This window comes from Cygnus atratus, chromosome 20, assembly GCF_013377495.2.
Source record: "Cygnus atratus isolate AKBS03 ecotype Queensland, Australia chromosome 20, CAtr_DNAZoo_HiC_assembly, whole genome shotgun sequence".
NCBI classification, from domain to species: Eukaryota; Metazoa; Chordata; class Aves; order Anseriformes; family Anatidae; genus Cygnus; species Cygnus atratus.
In genome coordinates, this window is record NC_066381.1 from 11,015,132 (window position 1) to 11,036,178 (window position 21,047).

General features: G+C 37.6%; 1 protein-coding gene across 1 annotated transcript; it reads right to left on the reverse strand.

Annotated features, from left to right (window-relative positions):
- Positions 1-302: 302 nt before the first annotated feature.
- NOS2 (nitric oxide synthase 2) lies at positions 303-20,289 on the reverse strand. The gene is made up of 27 exons (XM_035560889.1): positions 20,201-20,289; positions 18,621-18,793; positions 17,388-17,466; positions 16,652-16,774; positions 16,414-16,562; positions 14,212-14,374; positions 13,607-13,698; positions 13,064-13,205; positions 12,530-12,669; positions 11,785-11,959; positions 10,926-11,027; positions 10,091-10,285; positions 9,576-9,658; positions 9,124-9,268; positions 8,771-8,875; positions 8,243-8,292; positions 7,974-8,148; positions 7,305-7,437; positions 6,807-6,885; positions 5,746-5,924; positions 4,936-5,103; positions 3,932-4,135; positions 3,521-3,608; positions 2,787-2,908; positions 2,042-2,190; positions 1,100-1,294; positions 303-500 (listed from the first exon to the last, which is right to left on the reverse strand). Exons 2-27 carry the CDS (start codon positions 18,725-18,727, stop codon positions 387-389), a joined length of 3,456 nt encoding a protein of 1,151 aa, XP_035416782.1. The 5' UTR covers positions 18,728-18,793; positions 20,201-20,289; the 3' UTR covers positions 303-386.
- Between the last annotated feature and the right edge of the window lie 758 nt (positions 20,290-21,047).

The following is a 21,047-nucleotide window of genomic DNA, read 5'->3' on the forward strand; positions in this document are numbered from 1 at the left end:
AAACAGTAAAACGATATAAATAAATCCACACAGATAAATAGTCCATTAAAAAAACAAACAAACAAAAAAAACATTACTTCTAGTTCATAGTAAAAAACTAAATTTTCCTCATGAGCAGGTTTTATATTTTTTTGTATTTACAAAAGACAGTAGATGTGTACTAGCCTAGACAGAATTAAAAAAATAATTTGCATCTTCACTATTCAGACAATTAAAAGAAGTCCCAGAATAAATAGCAAAAAAAGTTATATTTCATATTTTTCTTACTTAAGGCTAAGATTTAGAAGTCAAATCCTACAATCAGATATGTGTGTTTTTTGACATGAATAAGGAAGAGAATTTGACCCCTTGATCTTTGAAAATAACATCAAATGTGCAAATATGGTTTAAAATGTCTGTTGATTCGTGCTTGGACTGATGGGTTGCAAAGCTCTTACATCTCTTTTGACTTCATGTGGGAACACAGCCCCAAATATATCTTCATGGTAACGTTTTTGGCTCTGCAAAAATAAAAACAAAAACAAAACACCAAGAGGTGAATTAAATCCTGCTAGCATCTCTTTATGTAACAGTTGAGTAACTAAAAATTTTTTTGCATTATGACCATCTCTGTGATGGTGGACTTTTGCTGTCAATAAAAGGAATCTATCCGAATCTCAGACACACATGCTTCAGGACAAGTTCTGCTAACAAAATGGTCCTAAAAAGCCAGCATACTCAGGCACTCTGCTTTCAGCAACTGCCCCATCAATTTCTTAAACTCACATTCCTCCTTTGATACAATAAAGTCTCAAACTTTTGATGTTCCAGACACACTGCAAAGCTCATGTCCAGGGTCCAAAAACAGACACTGGGCAAAATGGTAGGCATAAGAGAGAGGAATATGACATATCATTCATACAACCTAACCAAGGAGAAGCTATGCATTTTAAATAATGGTGGTTAAACTAAGCTGATCACTTAAGCTATTTTCTTTCGCATGTTGTTGAAAAGAAGCTCATTGCAGCCTGTAAGATCTTGAGTGTAACTTTGAAGTCTTCTGTAACCCACACTAGAGCACTGTCTGAATGGAAAGAATCCCTTGTACATCACAGCATACCTTTAGCTCGAAGAAATACTCTTCTGCCTGCTGCTCCGTGAGGTTCAGTTTTTTTACAAGTATCCCCTTCAAAGTCTGAGCAACATCCCTGGCCATGCGTACATCTCCACAGACATACAGATGTCCACCCTCTTTATGCAAGAGATTGCACACTTTGGCTTCCAACTTGTTTTGGAGAATGTCTTGAACATAGACCTTAGGAAAAGAAAAAAGGATCATCAGACAAGGTCTTTTTGATGCTACTTTGGCTATTGGCTTTTCTAAATTCAATTTGGGCCTACACAGCAGAGTAAGGTTCAAAATGCCCTAACTACTCCAGGTACTGTACCACAGCAAAGGAGAAGAAAAATGTCTTCGTGCTGTCTTTACAAGCCCCAGATTTGAAGGCTGGACTTATCTCTTGATTAAACTAGAGCAGATTAAGACTCTTTTACTTAGAACTAATTATCACTGCCAAAGATTCCTAACTTGCCAGGGTAGGAGGACTGTTCTCTTCTCCAATCAAGATTTCTTATAAACAGAAGTAATTTCCAGGGTCACTGTGTCATTGAAACGGTGACAAATGACTGGAGTCAACTCGTTTCTAACTCATGGGCTAATCATAACCTGCAAAATTTAAGGTTTCCAAAAATGTTCCAACATCTAGTTTCAAAGACTGTTTGCACTCAAAGGTTTAATTATATGTCTATTACACCTATTGATATGGCAGTGAGGGTTTTAAAAATACATCTTGCTCCTACAGAAGCAAATAGTGAGATTGTTTTGAAGGAATGGGGCCTTTGTCACTTGATCACAATACACTGAAGCAAAACGCTAACAGTTTATTTTGTTATTGTTGTTTTTTGTTTTAAAAAAGAAAATTGCTAAATCAAGCCCAAATCTTAACTTGAGGGACCATTCCCAAAGAAGCCAACCCTTAAAGAACAAAGGAACTAGCCTTACTTTAGCTTGGCCAGGTTGCCTGGAGTAAGCTGTAAAAACTTCTGTCAGAACTCCTTTCCTCTTCATTTCTTCTATTTCTTCTCTGTAGATATGATCCATGTCTGGCTGTCGGCAGCCAAACAATAATGTCATGTCACCACCTTTGATCCCTGAAACCAACATTGGAAAGGTTTTTTTGTCTTTCCTAGTAAGGCTTATTATTTCCTATTACCATCCCCACAGAGGGCCCTGTTGTCACAGCAACTAGTGAGGCAATGCAACTGTTATTTCTAATTAGCCTTTCTCACTGAACATCTGAGAAGGAGTGTGTGTGTGTGTGTGTGCGCCTGACAGATTATGATTTTAGGGTCTGCAGTAGGATTGAATCTACGTGAATCTTTGAAGAACTATGTGGAAATACCTATTGAAGCACGTTCCCCAAACAGGCTAATACAGACAGGCCTAAGCTTTCTTCTCTGCATTGTAGCCCCTTTGTGAGAGCAGGGCAGTCGCTGAATATACAGTATTTACCAGGACACACATAGGCTGTTCCCTCTGAGTGACCGAAAAGCTCAAGACCACCAGAATGGTCTCAAGTGGGATAGAATTATTAGCTGTTCCAGTGCAGTGTTTAATCAGTCTTGGGATGACAAATCTCTACATGGTTTACTTAGCTGATGTGCAGAGATTTTGTTTGGAGGACTAGAGATGTCCCTTGTGGCTGCATGAGTTCTGACCTCCCCCATGTGGCAATCCCTGTAAGTACCTTTCTTTTCCAAGTCATAGAGACGTTGCTGCCAGAAACTTCTGAATGGAGCAATTCCTGTTCCTGGGCCGATCAGAATGCAGGGCTTGGTTGGCTCCTTTGGGAGCTGGAATCCATTGCCACTAACATGCAAAAATATGTTAAATAAGTAAAGTAAAACTCAGAATAAAACTATTCCTACAAAGCTGACAGAATGATACCTAGTGATCATCTCTGGTGTTCTGAATCTTCTCTTATTATGCTTAAATATATGAGGATAAACTTATCTTGAAACAGTGAAGAATCAGACTATTTTTTCAGGTATACGATAAATATTAACACCGATAAGTACGCAGTGATGTAGGAGAGTAACTATCAATGATTTTGTGGAAACACCAGTTGTCTTAAGCCCTTACCCAAAGCCACAAGGTATAGTTGAAATATGTGGTAGAAAAAAGTACATGATCACCTCCTTCCTTTGTCCCCTCCCTTGTCTCCAACCTGTCTAGTTGGAATAGTGTCACATTTTCAGAATTTTCTAATGATTTATGATTTTACTCAACATAAGACATGGTAAAGGGCCTCATCTCTGGAAGACAGAGGTTCTCTCTCCTCACAAACTCAGATATTCCAACATGTAATCAGCAGTTACTTGAAAATCATATGCAAACATTGAAAAGAAAATACTTAAGAAGCTTAAATAAGAATTGGTGTTTTTTTGTTTGTTTGTTTGTTTTCTTCTGCCATACACTCACCTGCGCACAAAACATGGCACTACTTCATTGAGACTTATTTTATTCAGCCATGTGCTGCAAACTCCATGATGCAAAGGCCCTTGTCCATCTAATCAGAGGAAAGGAAAATCTGTAAGTAAGTATTCAAAAGCTGTTTTTCAAAAAGCAGTTTATACTTAAAATGATTTATACTTTAAAACTATCTAGTAATCATGTATAAAACAAGGATACACTGATGGTACACAGTACTTTAACATATCCTGATACGGTATGAATGTCTGTACTGCTATGTAGTTTTCTGCATGTATCACAATATAAACGTTCTGTTACAGATATGCTTCATGCCATATAGCATACACAGTTTTTCCTGAACCACAATACAGACTAAATATCACTTAAATTACGAGAGAAATTAAAACAAGAATTTATTACCTCTTGTCCTGTAATTGACTACTGCAACTGTCAGATGAATCTCTCTGGGTGTCATGTCACAGGAAGAACTGACGGAATAGTACCTGGGTTTCAGAAATGGCAGCTGAGTCAACAAGAAAGCTGTTGAGACTTCAGCAGAAGGAAACTCTTCCAGGACCTCCAGGATGTTTGGGCTGTTGTAAAACTTCCATTTATTGTATTCTTCTGTGTTCTAAAAGCCAAAGGCGACCATTACAATGTTACCAGGTCATTTTGGGTTCAGGAGAGCAAGGATGTTTGAAACGTAACTTTTAAAGTAAGATTCCTGCTTTACATTCAATTAAATAAGCAGTAAACAGCAAATCAACAGAGAATTCTCAAAACTTTGCCTAGACTGGGGTTTCCTAAAAAGTTGTTTAATTTTTGTAAACAGAAATACCCACTATAATTTTTCTAACATATAAGCTCTCAGAGAGGATGTATAAACTCAAGCAGAATCTGTTTCTCAGTCGTCTGCTATGGGATATACACCAAGTTGTGTAGGCTCAGGTCCTGATACCTACTGAGTTCTTGTTTAACCCACTAGGAGAAGCAAGCACCTACCACACCTATGAGTCTTTGGTTACTTAAAGTGACATCCCTCTTACTTTCATGGTACCAAATTCTGTGACAAAAATATCTAAGAGCTCCCCTACAACCTCTCCACCTGTAAACTGATTTTTTTTAACTGAAAGATTTTTTTACTGGTGTACCATCAGAAACCATCATGAGGCTGCCAAGCGAAACAGGCAGACAAAATGACCCACCCACAACCACACAGGAAATCTCTCTCAATTCCCACGCCTGAGTTGAGCCACAAGACCATCATTTCTCTCACTGTGGTTGGTTTTATAAGCACACAGAACATGTAACAGAGGGATGACAATCAAGCACCACCACTACAAAAATTTCTAGTTTCCACTATATAGTAAAAGGGCACTGGATGGCCCAGCATACAGTACTTTTAGCATAACTCCAGTCCTAACTTACATGACATAGAACTTCCAGTCTCTGTTTGTCTCCTTCTGCTGTTACCAGCTGGGAAATCTTTCTTAGCAGTTGTTGGGAGGGTGGAGTAGTGATATCAAGCAAATATGTCAAAGCTTGGGAGAGTGTGCAGGCTGGAATCTTTTTGTCACTTGTCCAGTAGCCACCTGGAAATAAGGGAAATAAAAGATCACTTGGCAATTCCCAAGGCATTTGACAGCTGTAGAGCTTTGCAAAACAGTATCCTTTAAAATATGACTTCAGATTAGGTTGCACACAGGTCTTGACCACAGGACCTTACTGAAAATAGGTTAATGTGAGGTTTCAAGCTTTTTGTAATTGGATAATCTAATGTATAAAACCATATGATAACAAAACACCACATTTAAACAAAAGAAAAATGGAAATCATCTATATGTGTCTCAGAATCCCATGATTTCACAGATTGTGGCTATTCAGATGGAAAAAATGGTCATGAGATATAAATCTATTTTAGAACACTGATATGTAACAACAATAAGCAAACTCTGTTGACTAATTTAATGGCAGTTGATAGCCAATTTAGGAACTGAATTACAAACAGTGTCAGCCTAAGATAACTCTGTCAACATTGACAAGGTTACCATGGACTGCATGAGAATGTAAAAGCAGAATCTAGAATTAGAAGTATACCTAAAACCATCAACAAAAACCTACTGAAACTTAAGAAGAGGATAACAGAATCAAATTCAGCCTATAAAAATTCTAAGAAGTTTTAGAAAAAAATGTCAAATATTTTCTGTTACTTTATCTGAAGGGAACCAGCATACCTTCAGTGCAGGTTTCAAGTCTGATAGTCTGATCAGCTGGAGGGGCATCCTTAACATGTGCAATGAGGCCATGGACTAATTCTGGCTGGTTGCCTGGGAAAATCCCAATATGTTCTCCGGGCAGGTAGCGCACTTCCTGATTAGTCTCACAGGAAAGCTTAACTAGAATGGTAACACGACTAGATATAGAAAAAAGAGATCAGATAGATCTTGGTTACGTTGACAGGATTTCCCTTGAATTACACAGAAAAAGAATAAATCAGAACTGACAATTGCCAAGGGCTTACTTGTGTTCATTACCGAATTATCAGACCAACTAAGTAATTCATGGAGACTTAAATAACAGTCTAGAGATGTGAAGTAATTCTACCAGAACAAATAAGATGCTGAAGTGCTGCCTGATCTGTCCAGTATAGAGTAAGTGTGCCTGTAATCAGCCAATGGAAGGAAGTGTAGCTTACTGAAAACTGAATAGCTCACATCTTAAACCATCTCAGAGTACATCCTATAAGACGACTTTATTTAGAACAGGGATAAAAGAGACTTACTGAAGGATGTTGAAGAGCCACTCATGGATGCTATTTTTAAGACAGATATTGGCACTATTATATTGTCTTGTTTCAGTTTGCTTTGTAGTACAACTGAAAGCAGCAGCTTCTTGCACTATAACTTCTTTTTTTTTCTTTTTCCCTTTGCTAATGGTCAAGTTTTTCCTAAACAAAGTAAGTATTTGCCCAGCATGTAGCATACCAAGCAAGGGAGAAGGACCACACATCTGACCTTCTGCATGTAGTAGGCATCAAAGGGCTATTTTCACCAAGTTATTTTGTTCCCTGCACTCCCAGGGACTCCACTGAGAAGTCAGCTACTAACTAAATAGAAGCTAAGTCCCTAGGTATTGTTGTGCTCTGGTGATAATGATTTACTTCTACTAAGGATAGTACAAAATTCAAATACATTTCTTAATAACTACAGGGAGGAGATGCTTATTTCCAGGCATTTCAGTTGTTTAAGATTTTAGTAAAATGTATTGAAATATCAAGAAGAATGAGGTATCATACCTAGATTTTAAACTCTGAAGATTCTGTCTGAATTTCAGCTTCATGGGAATTATATCCTTTCCATGAATGTCTGTAAGTGCTGTTGAGAAAAGAAGATATGACTCAAGAAAAAATTTGTGATTAGGTTTGTTTAATATGTCTTCAAAAAATACACAGAAAAGAACTGAACAGTGCTTGTCCTAGAATGCAAGATACTTCTAGTCAGTCATGTGTCTTCTATGTACGCCGTCCCTGACTAAAGTAGTTCATCTCAGCTCTTGTTCTTCTGGGATTGTCAAAATGTATGCTAGCTCTGGTGTTTTAATGTGTTTACGCTGGAAGACATAATGATTTATTCAGTGTAAATCAATGTCTTTTTCTCTCTGACCACTGTATTTCATTATATGAATTCTATCATCTAGCACTGTAGCGGGACCATTATAAATCTCAGACAGCCTTTACAATTCAGACCTATTTGAAGCAAAATTGACAGAGGAAGTGGAAGGTCGCAGATAATACCTTTAGCCAAGTCCATGGTTTGAGACTCATGCAGTATCCTGTATTTCTTAGGATTCCAGATTTCATCTGAGGTATACATCTTAGGCAACTGAATACTGTTTTTCCCACGGATGTTAAAAATGTCACAGGCAGTCTAGAAAAAAAGAATAAAATATCACTATTAATGGTAAATAAATATTTTTACTGTTGTCAGTTTGCTGGTGTTATCTTTATTTCAATAATAACAATGACACCAGAATGCGGAGTTAGTGTTAGTTATGTTCTTATTTAATCCTAGTGGGGAGATTCCAGTTTCACTCACTACTGTTATTTATTCAGTCTGTTGAGTTCAGTGATGTTACAGAAGTTCAACAAGGTTCCACTTCTACACCAATACAGATAAAAAATGATCTACTTAGCAAAATTATGAGGTCTACTCATACTGGACATCCCCCTATCCCAAAGGCTTTATGGAACTTTATGTGAATATTAAAAAATAATAGAAAAGGGGCCCAGTTTCCTCTTCAACTTAGGCAAGCAGCAGAAGAGAGGGGAGTTCAAAATTCAGATATAAATCCATGTTTGTTTTCCTTCATTATACCCCATTTTTCTGGGATGCTAGTGAAGACTGGAATAAAGGAAATGAATGATTGAATGAACTAATCCATAAATTAGCTTTTATATAGTCACCTTGAATGCACTGACTGCCCATGTGCGAAAGGCTTCTTCTTGCCCATTGAGTTCATCTCCTTCACCTATTGGAGTGAGCTGTGAAGCCCCTAGCTGGGCCAGTTTTCGGTCAATGGCATGAGCAAAGGCACAGAATTCAGGATACATTGTAGATCCCAAACCAAACACGGCATATCTGCAGAATGAGATACAAATAAGATCACTATGTTATGCTGAATGAAATGCAAAAGGACTCAATTGTACGCAAACCAAATAACAAAATATTTTACCTAATTTTCTTTCTCAGCAATTTCAGGGTGAGCAAGGAGTTCTTCAATGTCTGTATAAAAATTCGTAAAATATTTAAGGTTAGAAAAACACTCTTTGATTGATTTAAAACAGAGTGAGTCCCTGATCCATTTCTTACTCATGTACGTGGGAAAAATGAAATGCTATCTTTGAAACACAAAATATCCTCAGTTGGAAAGGACGCACAAGGATCACCAAGTCCAACTCCTGACTCCAAAAGGGGCTACCTAACAAGTAAACCATACATCTAAGACTGTTGCCTAAATGATTCTTGAACTCTGGGACGCTTGATGCCATGATCACTTCCCTGGGGAGCCTGTTCCAGTGCCCGACCACTCTCTCAGAGAAAAACTTTTTCTCAATATTCAGTCTGAACTTCCCCTGATGCAGCTTCATACTGTTCCCTTAGAACCTATCACTGGTGACCAGGGAGAATAGATGAGCACCTCAGTGCTGATCTCAGTGGTCTTTGAGTTGAGCCTCATATATGCTTCTGAGGCAAGTATTACCTTTCCATTATTTGGAGAATCTCCATTTCCAAAAGTACTAGTAACCACTAAAAGAAGCGTTTCTTTTTCCAGGTCACTGATGTTGTATTCATCCATGCACAGAATCTGGAAGGTATAAAGCTCATGAGAAATTGCTAGCAGACATAAGAACTAGCGTTAGATATCTCTGTGATTGTCAGGTGTGACCAAATTTACAAGCATTATTCCATATGAATAAAAAATCAAAATCTAGTCCAACTTACTTTTAGCAGACATTCTAAATACAGGTTTAGAGAATGAAGAATCTTGCAGAAGCTAATAAAACTAAGCAAACTTCATCCTCCATTTGGTGTGAGTGCTCTATACTTTCTTACCTTAGTGTTGAAGGCACAGCTGAACAAACTGCACAGATCGTTGGCTAGTGTTTCAGATTTCCCAGTCTCTGTTGCATAGATCACAGTGACCTTGGACCTCATTGCCATTGCTTTTTGCATGAGTGAAGATGCAAAGAGTACAGCCCTGAGAAAAAAATTACATATCATCTTGGATATACCTATATAGTACTTCAGATTGATTCCCAAGCAATTTCCTAGATAAGGCTCATATTGAGCATGGCTTTTGCTTGGAAGCTTGTTTAGGGGCAATACGCTATAGATAGCCCTGAATAAGAACCTTAGATATGAGTATTACCTAAATGTAGAGACGTAAGTCTGTGATTCAAACAATTCAGGTAGTCCCTACTGTAATAATTATCCAAAAAATGTGTAACAGAATCATCTGGAAAAAAAAGAATAGTTGGACAAAATCATGAAGATGAACAACTTACTTTGCCAAGACACTCAATTTTATTTCTCTTTTCTTTGGCCTCCGGGACTCATCATGCCAGATGTGTGTTTTCCATGCATCCACCTAGGAAAGGAACGGGCAAGGGAAAGGGAAAAGGGAAAAGGGAAAAGGGAAAAGAGAAAGGAAATTAATTTACAGGTAAAATGCAAAACAACAAATATACAGTTTCTGTATCTTTGAAAGAGACAGACTTGACAGAATCTGTATATATAATTCACTGTCTGTACAAATACTGGATCAGTCTCTAGCAGTAAATTGCATTTTACTCGCTGCTTAGGAATTCAACAAAACTAACATTACCTTCCACAGTATAATAGAAATTTCCTGCTATTTTATGAATCTTTCTAGTGAACTTTCATTTGCATATACCATGACTAAGAGTGGTATGAGGAACAGGGGCTTTTTATTCAGACTTTTCCATGCTTCATATTAGCATCTGAACTGCTGAAGTTATCTAATAGAACCTTTATTTCTATTTTTTTTGACAATGCGTACCTGGTAGTAAAAGAAGGGAGTGAGGACGTAGTTCAACATCTCCTGGTGGAACACGGGAGTTATGCTCCCTGACATAGGAGGTACAATCCACACCCAGTCAGCTGGGCAGCCTCCTCGCACACGGTACTCATTCTGCATATATTTCATGAAGGATTCAGCAGCTGAGTGGTGATCCATGATAGTAACGTTTTGTTTCTAGAATAATTGCAAAAAGACAGATATATTAAAAAGCCCATTCTGATTTTGTTCCTGACATAGAGTACTCTTTTTGCTTTGGTTAATATTTCAAGGACTTTATACAGTGCTGGGAAATAGTTAGTATTGGCAACTATTACATAAAGATCTAGGTGGACCTTGGACAAAGGACTCTTACTAAGTCCCTTTTATTTATTTAATATTTTTTTTACATCAGCTTTCTACCTCCCCAGCACTGGGAGAATGAAAAGCCTTTGATTCATTTTTCCTGTCTTTCATATTATTGTGATATCTTAAATAAACTGTAAGTGCAAATGAAATAAATTAATCCAGTGGCTTTACATAGATTTTGACACTTAGACATCTGTGCTATAAGGGTGAACAATCTTGCCCTTTACTTCCTTTTCTTTTTCTCTCCCTTTTGCTTCCACCTGAGATTTTTTTCTGGAAACAACAGGAAATATGGTTTCCTTTGCTTTTCCAGGTGTAGATGAAGAATGACTCAATTGGAATTACACTGATAACCTCCCTTACACTGAGTGTACACTGGCAATATATTTGTATAAAGCTGTTGTAAGTGAAAGGAAAAAGAGATACACACTATTCAATGTCTCTCCAGATACCAGACTCATTGACTTACTTGGAAGCTATAAAGCACAGCCACATTTATCTCTACAACAGCTCGGTCTTTCCATAGTGATGAAAGTTTGTTTGTTTCCAGTCCCATTCTTCTTCCTACCTCCTACAAGTGAAAAAGAGAGAGAAAATGGAAAAACAAACTTACTATGCTAGACTTGGACCTCATAATTTCTCCACCTCATCACATTAATATGCAGAAAAGAATATTACAGAAGGGGGACGAGTCAATCCTATGCCAGCAAAAGCGATGGTAGTACACACTTGATACTAGAGGTAAGCTTGTATTAAAGTTATGGTTCTTGAAGCTATACCAGTTTGGGGAAGTGGAGGGAGGGCTCTCTGGGACTAAATGGTTAAAAAGTAGCAGCATCTGGTTGTAAGTCATCATCATTAATTTGTAGTGGCAAGATGTCCAAGACCTGCAGCTAACAACTAGGACCCCACTGCCTTATCAACAGCAGACTGGAACTAACAAATACATCTCTGAGAAATGTACAGTTAAAGACCAGAAGTCCTGAATCAGCAGTATTCAGGTTAAAAACGGGGAAGAAAATTGCTTTAGGACAGCAATTTCTGTATTTTTTACAGGTGTGGTTTCACCTTTCTGGATAGGTATTTGGAACAGATACAGCAGAACAGTGCAAAAGCAATCATGCAATCTGGCAGTCATAATCCTGACAGCAATTAAAGATGCCCTTAACAGTCAGGAGACTGTCAAATTAGCACTGACATGTTAGTGGGAAGTAAATACAACACTCATCCCAGTAAACGCTGATAGCGCCTCTTTTTTCAGAAACATTTCACCCACTGAGTCCATCTTCTTCTCAGATCAACACAATCCTTCTACTTCAGAAGATTACCTTCAGGATATTGTACCGCTGCACATCACAGAAGTCTCGCACTCCAATCTCTGTCCCCATGTACCAGCCATTGAAAGGACATGCAGTAAATTCCAGGCCTCCCACCTCAAGGAGCATGTTGGCAACAGCAGGCAGCGCGTACCACTTCAGATCTAACTCCTTAAACCACTCATACCTGTTAAACAAGCATTTTGATTTATTACTTTATGTATCTTTTCCTCCTTTAGGCAGCAAGCAGAAAGTCCAAGAAGTGAAAGAGTACTATCTGTAGGGAGAATGACCCATCTGCAAAAGCTTGTAGGATAGTTTTCATTTACAATGTGGTAACTGGGAATTGCCTGCTAAAGAGACTGCAGAACAGTATAATAGAGTTCTGCTATCTGCAGGCCACTCCCAATGCAAAGATGAAGAAAGAAACAAAGAGAAAAAGGCAATAAAGCATTATGTTATGAGTGCAACCATGTTTCACATATGTATTACACTGGCATAAGAAGCTACGTTTTTTTATTTTGGGATATGAGTGAAATAGAGATTAGAAAAAAAAAGATTTCCAACAGAAATGCTATTGGCTTCCTTAATTTAAATCTAATTTCATTGTTCTAACAGGCATTTTATCTTTTAGGACAATTTACCATAATTTCATCCTAACAAAGAACTCATAAAATGACTGCCACAAGCAAAAGTTAATAACTTGCCAAGGCGAGGCAGAGGCAAAAATGCAATTATCTAAATCTGGTGTGCTTACTTTGGATGCTCCATTGGCACTTCAAGGATAATTTCTGGAGGGAATTCAAATATTTCTGGATCTTGGCCGTTCGCTTGGAGAATGAGTGGAACTACATCAAAGCGGCCATATTTCGGCTTCCACCCAAGCTCAATGCACAACTGTAAGTAAAGAAAGTGGGTTTCATTTTCTGAAGTCCCTCCGCCCCCAGACTTGAAGAAAAAAGAATGTGAACCCTCTGAGGTAAATTCTCAGTGGTAAAGGATGTCTTTTCCATTCAAACAGCACCAAGACATGTTGTTCAAGTAAAGATTGTGTAACTCACTTACGGGGAGCTTTAGCTCTCCTTGTTCTGAGATAGAGGGGAGTATTTTATTGGAAAGTTAGAAATTATTGCTTCAGCCTGCACCTAGAACCTGTGGGGCTGGATACCCCATTTGCTTCTTACACCCAAGCTTCCCTCCCATTCTGCATAAACATGCAAGAAAAATAAATGAAACACAGATAGGTTAGGCAAGATGGAAAACAGTTACGATTCTGTATTTGGAACTATACCTTTGTGAACTCCACACTTGCAGGGTCTCCCAGGATAGACCCATCTGGCATTTGATATCCAGCGTATCGGATCAGCTGGCTGTTCCAAACACGGAAATCATGTTTCCCATCAGTCCTCTGTGGGAAGATAGTGATGGCTGACCTGCCCAGAGAGATGATCAAATCCCGTTACATAAGAGCAGCACATCAAACACATTCTAATTATTAAGACATAAATTGTTGCCAGCTGAAATTATTTTATATTTCTAAAATAAACATCAGTAGAAATAGAGTCATCCATTCTTTCCACCCACCTCCCCAAATCTTCAAATCATCTTTTTTCCCCAGGATTATGAAAGTTTTTGCAATTTCAGCCATAAAAGCTATAACTTTCAAAATAGTTGATGGTACATATGGGAGGAACATGTGAATACCAGAAGACTTAAGAGTAGAGACACGTTGTCAAAATATTTAGATAGATCATTTCAGGCCTATTGTGGAGTTTTGAATTCAGACCTGGAAGTGATACTCATTATTTAAAATTCAAATTAAATAGAGGCATACCTTATGTTTCCATTGTTTGTTGCATACTGAACATGACGACAGATATGCTCAAACATTTCCTTGGCTGTTTTACAGTCACGTGCATCAAATACCTACATGTTTCCCAAATAAAGGTGAAGAAAAAAATGATTTTGAAAGAGTAATGTAAGCTTATTATTTTTCTAACACAGCTACAGAAAGTAAAGATTAAGTAAAACACTTTAAGGAAAAAAGGAAAAAAGGAAAAAAGGAAAAAAAGGAAAAAGGAAAAGATTAAGTAAAACATGAAAAATGAACAATTTCTCAATTTACTTGTAGCTCCACTAGGGAAAGTTTATTTTTATTCTTCTTATATGTACTTATATGTACTATTTTCACACATAATAATCCTTCAAGGTCCAAGACATGCACATGGTTCCATGACTTAATTGGTTCCTAACTAGCATTCCTACACAGGCTTTTATGCAAGTATGGAGTAGAGAAGTACAAAAAAATGTTGATTTTACAATATGTACAGGAGGGAACAGTCCTTAGCTGAAGCAACTGGCAAATTTTACCAAAGTAAAGGACATTCTGATTTACAGCAGACAGCTATTTGGGCCTTAATTTCTAGACTCATAGGTTACCTGTAGATTGGACCACTGGATTCTCCCAATACATCTCGGAGCATTCCTCCAGGCCTGTTTGGCAGCAAAGATCAGTTCATCCTGTGTCAGATGGTAGGTTCCTGTTGTTTCTATTTCTTTGGTCACTGCTTCCAGTCGGGCCAGGTGTTCTTCTATTTTTGACCTGTTGAACAGGAAACAGTCATGAAAAGAAACAATAAGAATATCATTACTTAGAAAACTAATTTAAACTGCAGACTCTCCTTATGTTCTGGGTGAAGAAGAGCCCAGGCATTGCTGAAGCCAGAAAGCTTTAGAGTACAAGCCATCCTTTTGCAAGAGACTTCCATTTTCACTGATGATTTTATCTGCCTGGATGTAGGTAGAGCCCATTTCCAGGGAGGGGATGGGTATCTACGTTGGTTGAGATATGGCAAGTTTGGACATACACTGAGAAATCTGTCCTTGTTATAAATCTACACTGTCTGTATATGAATCAAGTAGACAAAAAATACTCTATCATTTATGAAAGCATCCATTACCTCAAAAAGTCAGCAATTTCACTGTGTTTCAGGTGTGAAAAGTTACCATCATCTGCTCCCTATGTCCTCTACTGCACCACACTTTTGTCCCCAAAGCATAGCTGTTATCTACTGCAATAGTCCAGGGTCTGAGATTTTTACCAAAAAAGACCCTAAAAGTATGACTTAAGTACATATGACTCTTATTGAAGTCTAACCAGGATATTTTTTCTTGGCTTCATAATTTAGGAACTGGCCTTACTGAGTGCAAATGACAGAGCTTACTAGCCTAATGAAAGTAACATACTAGAAACTTCAGTAACAACACTGTCCTTTCACCACCCAGTATGTACATGGATTGATCAAAAGTTTTTCTGTGCAAATTTTCAGTTTAAATTTAAAATTTCTAGATTAGCTTGGTAAAAAGTGTCAAAACACAAACAAAAATTAGAGAACAGCTTAGCTTCAGCCTAAAAGTGTAAGTACAGTGACTGCACTCTCAAAGTTCTATTTTCACAGGGACATAGGTCTTCTGAGCAAAGTAAGTTGATACCAAAAAGGAAGTGCTGAGCAGTTCCTTTGTCAGGGAAACCAACTCTAAAATTCTTTCGTTTGATAATAGAGAATGAAGTCAAAACATCTGGAAATATTTATCACAGAACAGACAAAAATTGTTTTGTTGGCCTACAGACAGAATGAAAATAGCCTGCACTGTCTGAGAGTTTTCACATTTTCAACAAGATGAAAGATCAAGGGCAAGCATATAAGATAGTGTAAATCAATGTGATCAAACAGCCATGGGCAGAAACACAGAGATGTGCAAATGCAACACTCTGGCACGTGAGCACAGCCTGTGTGTAAGATGGGGATTTTCAGAAAGATTTGTCTGGTAGAAAGCCTTGTAGAAGAGATCAAAGCGTCTAAAGAAGAAGCCATTATGTGGCTGAGTCCCTTTGAAAATTCAATACAGTTTTATAATGAAATGAGCAAACACTGAATTGTGATTTGAAAGCTTGTCACTTGAAAACTTTGTCACTGCAAATTCTTGGACCTAAACCAGATGTTCCAGCTTTTCCTGCGACATCTCTCTGCACCATCTCCATATTTGCAAAAACACAAATCTATTCTGAAGCTAGAGCATCTCTCTCAGCATGCTCAGTAAGCTTATGTTGACGATAGCACAAAGCAAGGTTGAGAAGCAAGACAGTGTTCTTCCACCCTGTGGCCAAAGCCTTGAGAGACAGAACATACAATAAAAGAACACAGAGAAAAGATGCTTGGAACAGCACAAACCAAAAGCATTATCCACGTTATCTATATGTCTAAGACTAGTATGAGTAGGAGCTAATCCCATTAGCATCCAATGTTAAGAAAACAGAAGGTAACATTTTGAAAGAGTCCAAACCAAGCTGCTTGTTATGATGTGCTATAATGCAACACTCAGAAGAGATAGGGCTGAGGAATGTGCTGTAAAGTGTCCACGCCTGTATTTCCCAGAACTGAGATTGGCAGACAGAGCATATGATGTGCAGTAATAGTTCTGTTTGCCTTTTGTAATAATGCATATCCAGTTTTGGAATGCATACTATGTAGTGGAATAGCTGCCAATAGCTGTGAAGAAATCAAGCAGCCTAGTCTCACACACAGGTAGGTAGTTAGGTAGAGGATTTTTATACCAGAAATGAGGATAAAGTTGGCTTACTCTTTAAATGAAGTGTAGTACTGCTTGACAAAGTCTATTGCCTGAGGTAAAAGCTCTGCCAGAGGAACTGGCCCATCTCTAGTGCCCCTCACCAAGCCCTTTGGGGTCATGAGTGCCCCTTGGCATGCTTTGGTGCGGCAATTGATAACCTGGAAAACAATCAAATGTTAAAAGCAATGTTGCGCTATGGATCTTTTCAAAGGTATGAAAAATCACTGCTCAGGTTTCTGCATCTTACCTCCTTTGCTGTCAGGTGTAGTGTGTCAAGAAAGCTGGATCCATTTTCCAAGTTTCTTACTTTGAGATGTCTTGGACATCTTGATATTTGGTTTGAAGCTTTGATACCATTTTCTGGGGGTTTCTGGCCAAAGAAAAGATAAAAATACACACTGTCTTCAGACCTATCGAATATCTTAAGGCTTGATTTTTATTTTTATTTGACCATTGGATGCTAAAAATTAAATACAATGAACTAGGCAGAAATGTGATCTTTTCCAACATGAGTACGTTCATTTGATTACAAAACTATTGATCTGATCCACAGTTTGATATGAAATAGCCAAAATGTTAAGTATTTTTCTACTAACCAAACAATATTTGCCACTGCAAACACCTTTTTAATTTCATTAAGGCCTCTTAACATAGCAGTCATAGTCTCAGGAAAACAGTGATTCAAACAAAATTAGAGAAAGGACATGTTTGTTACTAAAGGCTAGGTTTTAGGTGTAAAGGCAAATAAAGGAGTTTGGCACTCCAGTCCAGGTCCTTGGTATCTCCTTCCTTTAAGGCTTACCAAAGCATCTTTTTATTCAGAAAAGATCTTTCATCCAAAGACCTCACAGCAGTCCTAACCTCCTGTAACCACAGTGACTCCTTGTATGAGACCTTTGAGAAGTTTTGAGCAGTAAATACAACCTGTGTGAACTGTCAGTATCAGTCAATGAAGCTAAACACAGCTCTCTCCCACCACTGACCTCTGCTGAAGTTACGATAGGCGGCTTCTCTTTCTGCTTCTTGATTAGATCGTGCAATTTGGCATCATCTTTCACTAAGCTTTAAAAGAGACAAAGACAATTCAGTATAAGGTAACATACTTAGTTTTTATTTGTTAGGTTATCCTGTAGCATCAGTAAATTGATGCTCAGAGTTGTCTCTGAAAGTGGCACTGAGTCAATAAGCCAAACATTCTCAGCAGCATGAAGGATGGAGTGGACTAGAAGTCAATAGTAAAACAACAAACACCCTTTCCACATCTCTATGTGGGAAGGAAAGCAATGGAGAGGGCCCAGAATGGTAAAGGTTGAGTAACATTGCTGTAAGCTAAGCAGAGGACATCTGTACAATCATGATCTGACCAGAAAATACTCACAGGAATTAAACAAAGAGGGTGAAAGCTTCAGAGAAAATTTCTGAAAATTTCAGAAAGCTCAAGTCTCCAGCTCATTAAGCAAATAGTATTATTTTATATTAATTTCCCTTGTTTTCAATATTAACTCTGACTTTCTGCACTCCCGTTTTTGAATTTGGATACTGGTATCCAAATTTCAGAAGGTGTTCATAAACACCCAAGAGACATCCAGCCCATGACCTCCAAACCCCTTAATTCAGAGAGTTATATGTTATAGGTTTTATCTAGACAAGAGTATGTGATCACCCATTTTCACTTCCAAAATAAGTTGGTTTCACTTATCTTCACATTTGAACATGGATTGCTTTCAGCAATGGTAGTAAAGGGTAGGGGACAGGCAGAGAAATAAACTATATGCATTAGAGAACTGAAATAAGCAGAAGACTGAAAACTGGGAAATTTAATATGCATGTACAATTTATTTTATACAGTACCATGTATGAATTGTATCACAGAAATACTACATCAACTTAAATACTTTGCTAATTTTTATTGTATGCATATGCCTCTTAAGTCCTAGCATACATGTAACCATTAGAGCACACTAAATAAATTTAGAAGTATGAAAGATAAACCATGACGATTTGTTTCCTCAATAATTGTATAACTTAGACACAATAGCTGAAATGTACCTTACTAAGTCAACACCACCCAGTGACCCCCAGGGACAACTGTTCTTTTGTTAAAATTACTGCCGTGGAAACACACTACTAGTTTCTCCAGATCCCCATGTTAGTTAATATCTTTACTTTTCAAACAAAAGAGAAACTATGAAACCATTAAAGGACAAAGATCTTACCCATGGATCTTCATATCTTTCTCCACGTTATTATTGATATCCTTCTCTTTGGAGGACTGGTTCTTAGCAGCATGAGGTTTGAATGCAAACTGCCATGGGCACAGCATTTTGTATACTTTATTTACAATTGTACTTCACAGGGCTGAAATCTTGTTTTGAGTGATGTTGGAACACTTCAGAGAGGAGGAAAAAAAAACAAGGTCAGTTTTTGACTAAGAAGGTAACTCCCTTTAAAAGGATGCAGAAACTCAGCAGACTAACAGATTTGATCTAATTAACTTCCTGTGTTTAAAAATGAAAATTACTTGACTCTTAGAGTAATGATACACTGACAAGGAGAAATGTTAATTTTAGTAATGCTGCAACCATGCTTTATTCTAAACTACAGGGAAGGGTATTTCAAATGTCTCCTGGTTGCATAAATAGCCAATATCTGTATCTCTGAAAAACACATGCAGGCTCAACTTCTCCAAAAAAGACACTTTGAAACTTGTATTTTTTAAGTTCTTTGTTTTTCAATAGTTTGTTAAGTGTTACTAATTTTTTCGTTAATTCTCATCATTATACTTTTGCAAGGAAAAGGGATGTAAAATTGTGCTCTTTTATTCACATTATAATGATTCTCATCAGAAAAAAAATAATGCTTTGTTATTAAACCAGAGCATTTGCAATATATTCAGTTGCCTGAGCCAAATGGAATTGTGAGATCCCAAATTCTGTATTTTGTAATATATATATACATAGCGTATATTTGAATATAGATTGTATATAATTCTTATATAAATGTTAGATTTTATTGTTATTCATTTTAACATAGATTTTCTACTAATTTCTGACTGTAAAGGATATTCTTGTGCCAGGACAAATATAGCAAACTTGTGTGACAAGGAGAAAGAGAGCAAACTAGAAAATTGCTAGGTAAAGCAGAATTAGCCTCAAAGTTTGTATGCATAACGTAACAGTCATATACTAGTCTACAAGGATGCTGTCTGCTGTAAAATCACACAGGAAAAGAAATGAATGCAACTATCTGTGGAGGAGCTGTAATGTGTTAAAACTTGTCTGTTAACACCAGTAAAAGAAATAGTGTGTAATAAGCATTTCTTAACAGTTACAAAGTAGGAACAAATCTAGACCGCTACCGTGAAATAAAAAATGATGCAATGTGAGTGCTTATTATTATAAAGCATACTGTATATTATTGCACAGCATGCATAAATGAAGAGAGAAGGAAAGGAGAAGTAGAGAGAAAGAAAGTGGGGAAAGAGGGGAAGTAAGAAAGTAAAGGAAAGGGAAGAAAAATAATATAGAATATAGAAAATAGGGAGGAAAAGAGAGAAAGAGGAAAAGAAAGGACAGAAGAGTAAAAGAAAACCGTGCAAGAGAAAAAAGAGAGAGGAGAAAGAGAGAAAAGAGGGAAAGAGTAAGAAAGAAAAAATAAAAGAGAAGGAAGAGTCATTTTCCATTCATTGGCAATTAGAGCAATAACTTGCTTGCTTGTTACGCTTTCACAACAGATGTTCGAATGAGGAACAAATGTTCAAAGAACATTTATAATGTTAAATGTTACATGCACAAACCTTTAAAGACAGCTGGAAGGGGGATGAAGTTTTCAGAACAGCAGGATAGCTTGGAAATGAGAGGAAAACTGATTCCAACACTTTGCTCCTAGTAAGGAAAAAATAGTTTGCCATACAATTGTTTCCCTTTGGAAGCTGCAGTAAATGAATAGTCAGTTGAACAATTACACAGTGTTGTCTTACCGTGTTTTTGTGAGAGGTTTTTCCAAATCTGCAAGGAGATGGTCTTCTCTATGGAAGTTGCTTCCCTTTAATCTCTCCTGCTCTGCACCCCTCCTGTGAGGCACAAGCATTTTATACTCCAGGGCTATGTATGCAAAATAGCAGAGTAAGACTACACATGGACAGTGGACAAAAGGGGAATCCCTAAAGGTCCCCACTTTTTCTTTCAGGGTGGGAGGGTGTGTAGCTGATGTCCTGCTACTGCATTACATAACCTGCAGTGCGTGCAGGCAGAGCTGTGACTAATTCCTGATGTTACAAGCATCCCTTCCTTCCTGTACAGGGTGCTGCAGTTTTTATTCCTGCAAATGCTCAGTGATAAGGGCAATAGATCACAGTGAGCAGTTTTTGCAATCTTGAAGGCAATGTTAAAATGCAAAAACAGAATCCTGAAGGAACTCTTACTGATCAGATCAGTGGTTGGCCGTTCTACACTCAGCCAGGGGCTGTAGAAAGCCTAAGTCTGTGACTTTCATAAAGAAGTTTATAGGAATTGGACAGAATCAGAGAGCTCTATGGAATGTATCAGTAAATCATTTAAACAGGTGCTTATAACTAAACACAGGTATTTTAACATGAATTTACACTTAGTAATGTATTATTTCCTAATTTTTGATACCATTTT

What these genes read in the sequence shown, in the direction of transcription:
- NOS2 (XM_035560889.1), bottom strand. Translation starts at nt 18,727, where the DNA reads ATGCTGTGCCCATGGCAGTTTGCATTCAAACCTCATGCTGCTAAGAAC. An exon ending in TACACCTGACAGCAAAGGAG is followed by an intron (nt 16,563 to 16,651) that starts GTAAGATGCAGA and finishes ATTGTTTTCCAG; the next exon opens with GTTATCAATTGCCGCACCAA. An exon ending in GGCAACCTGGCCAAGCTAAA is followed by an intron (nt 1,295 to 2,041) that starts GTAAGGCTAGTT and finishes TCTTTTCCTAAG; the next exon opens with GTCTATGTTCAAGACATTCT.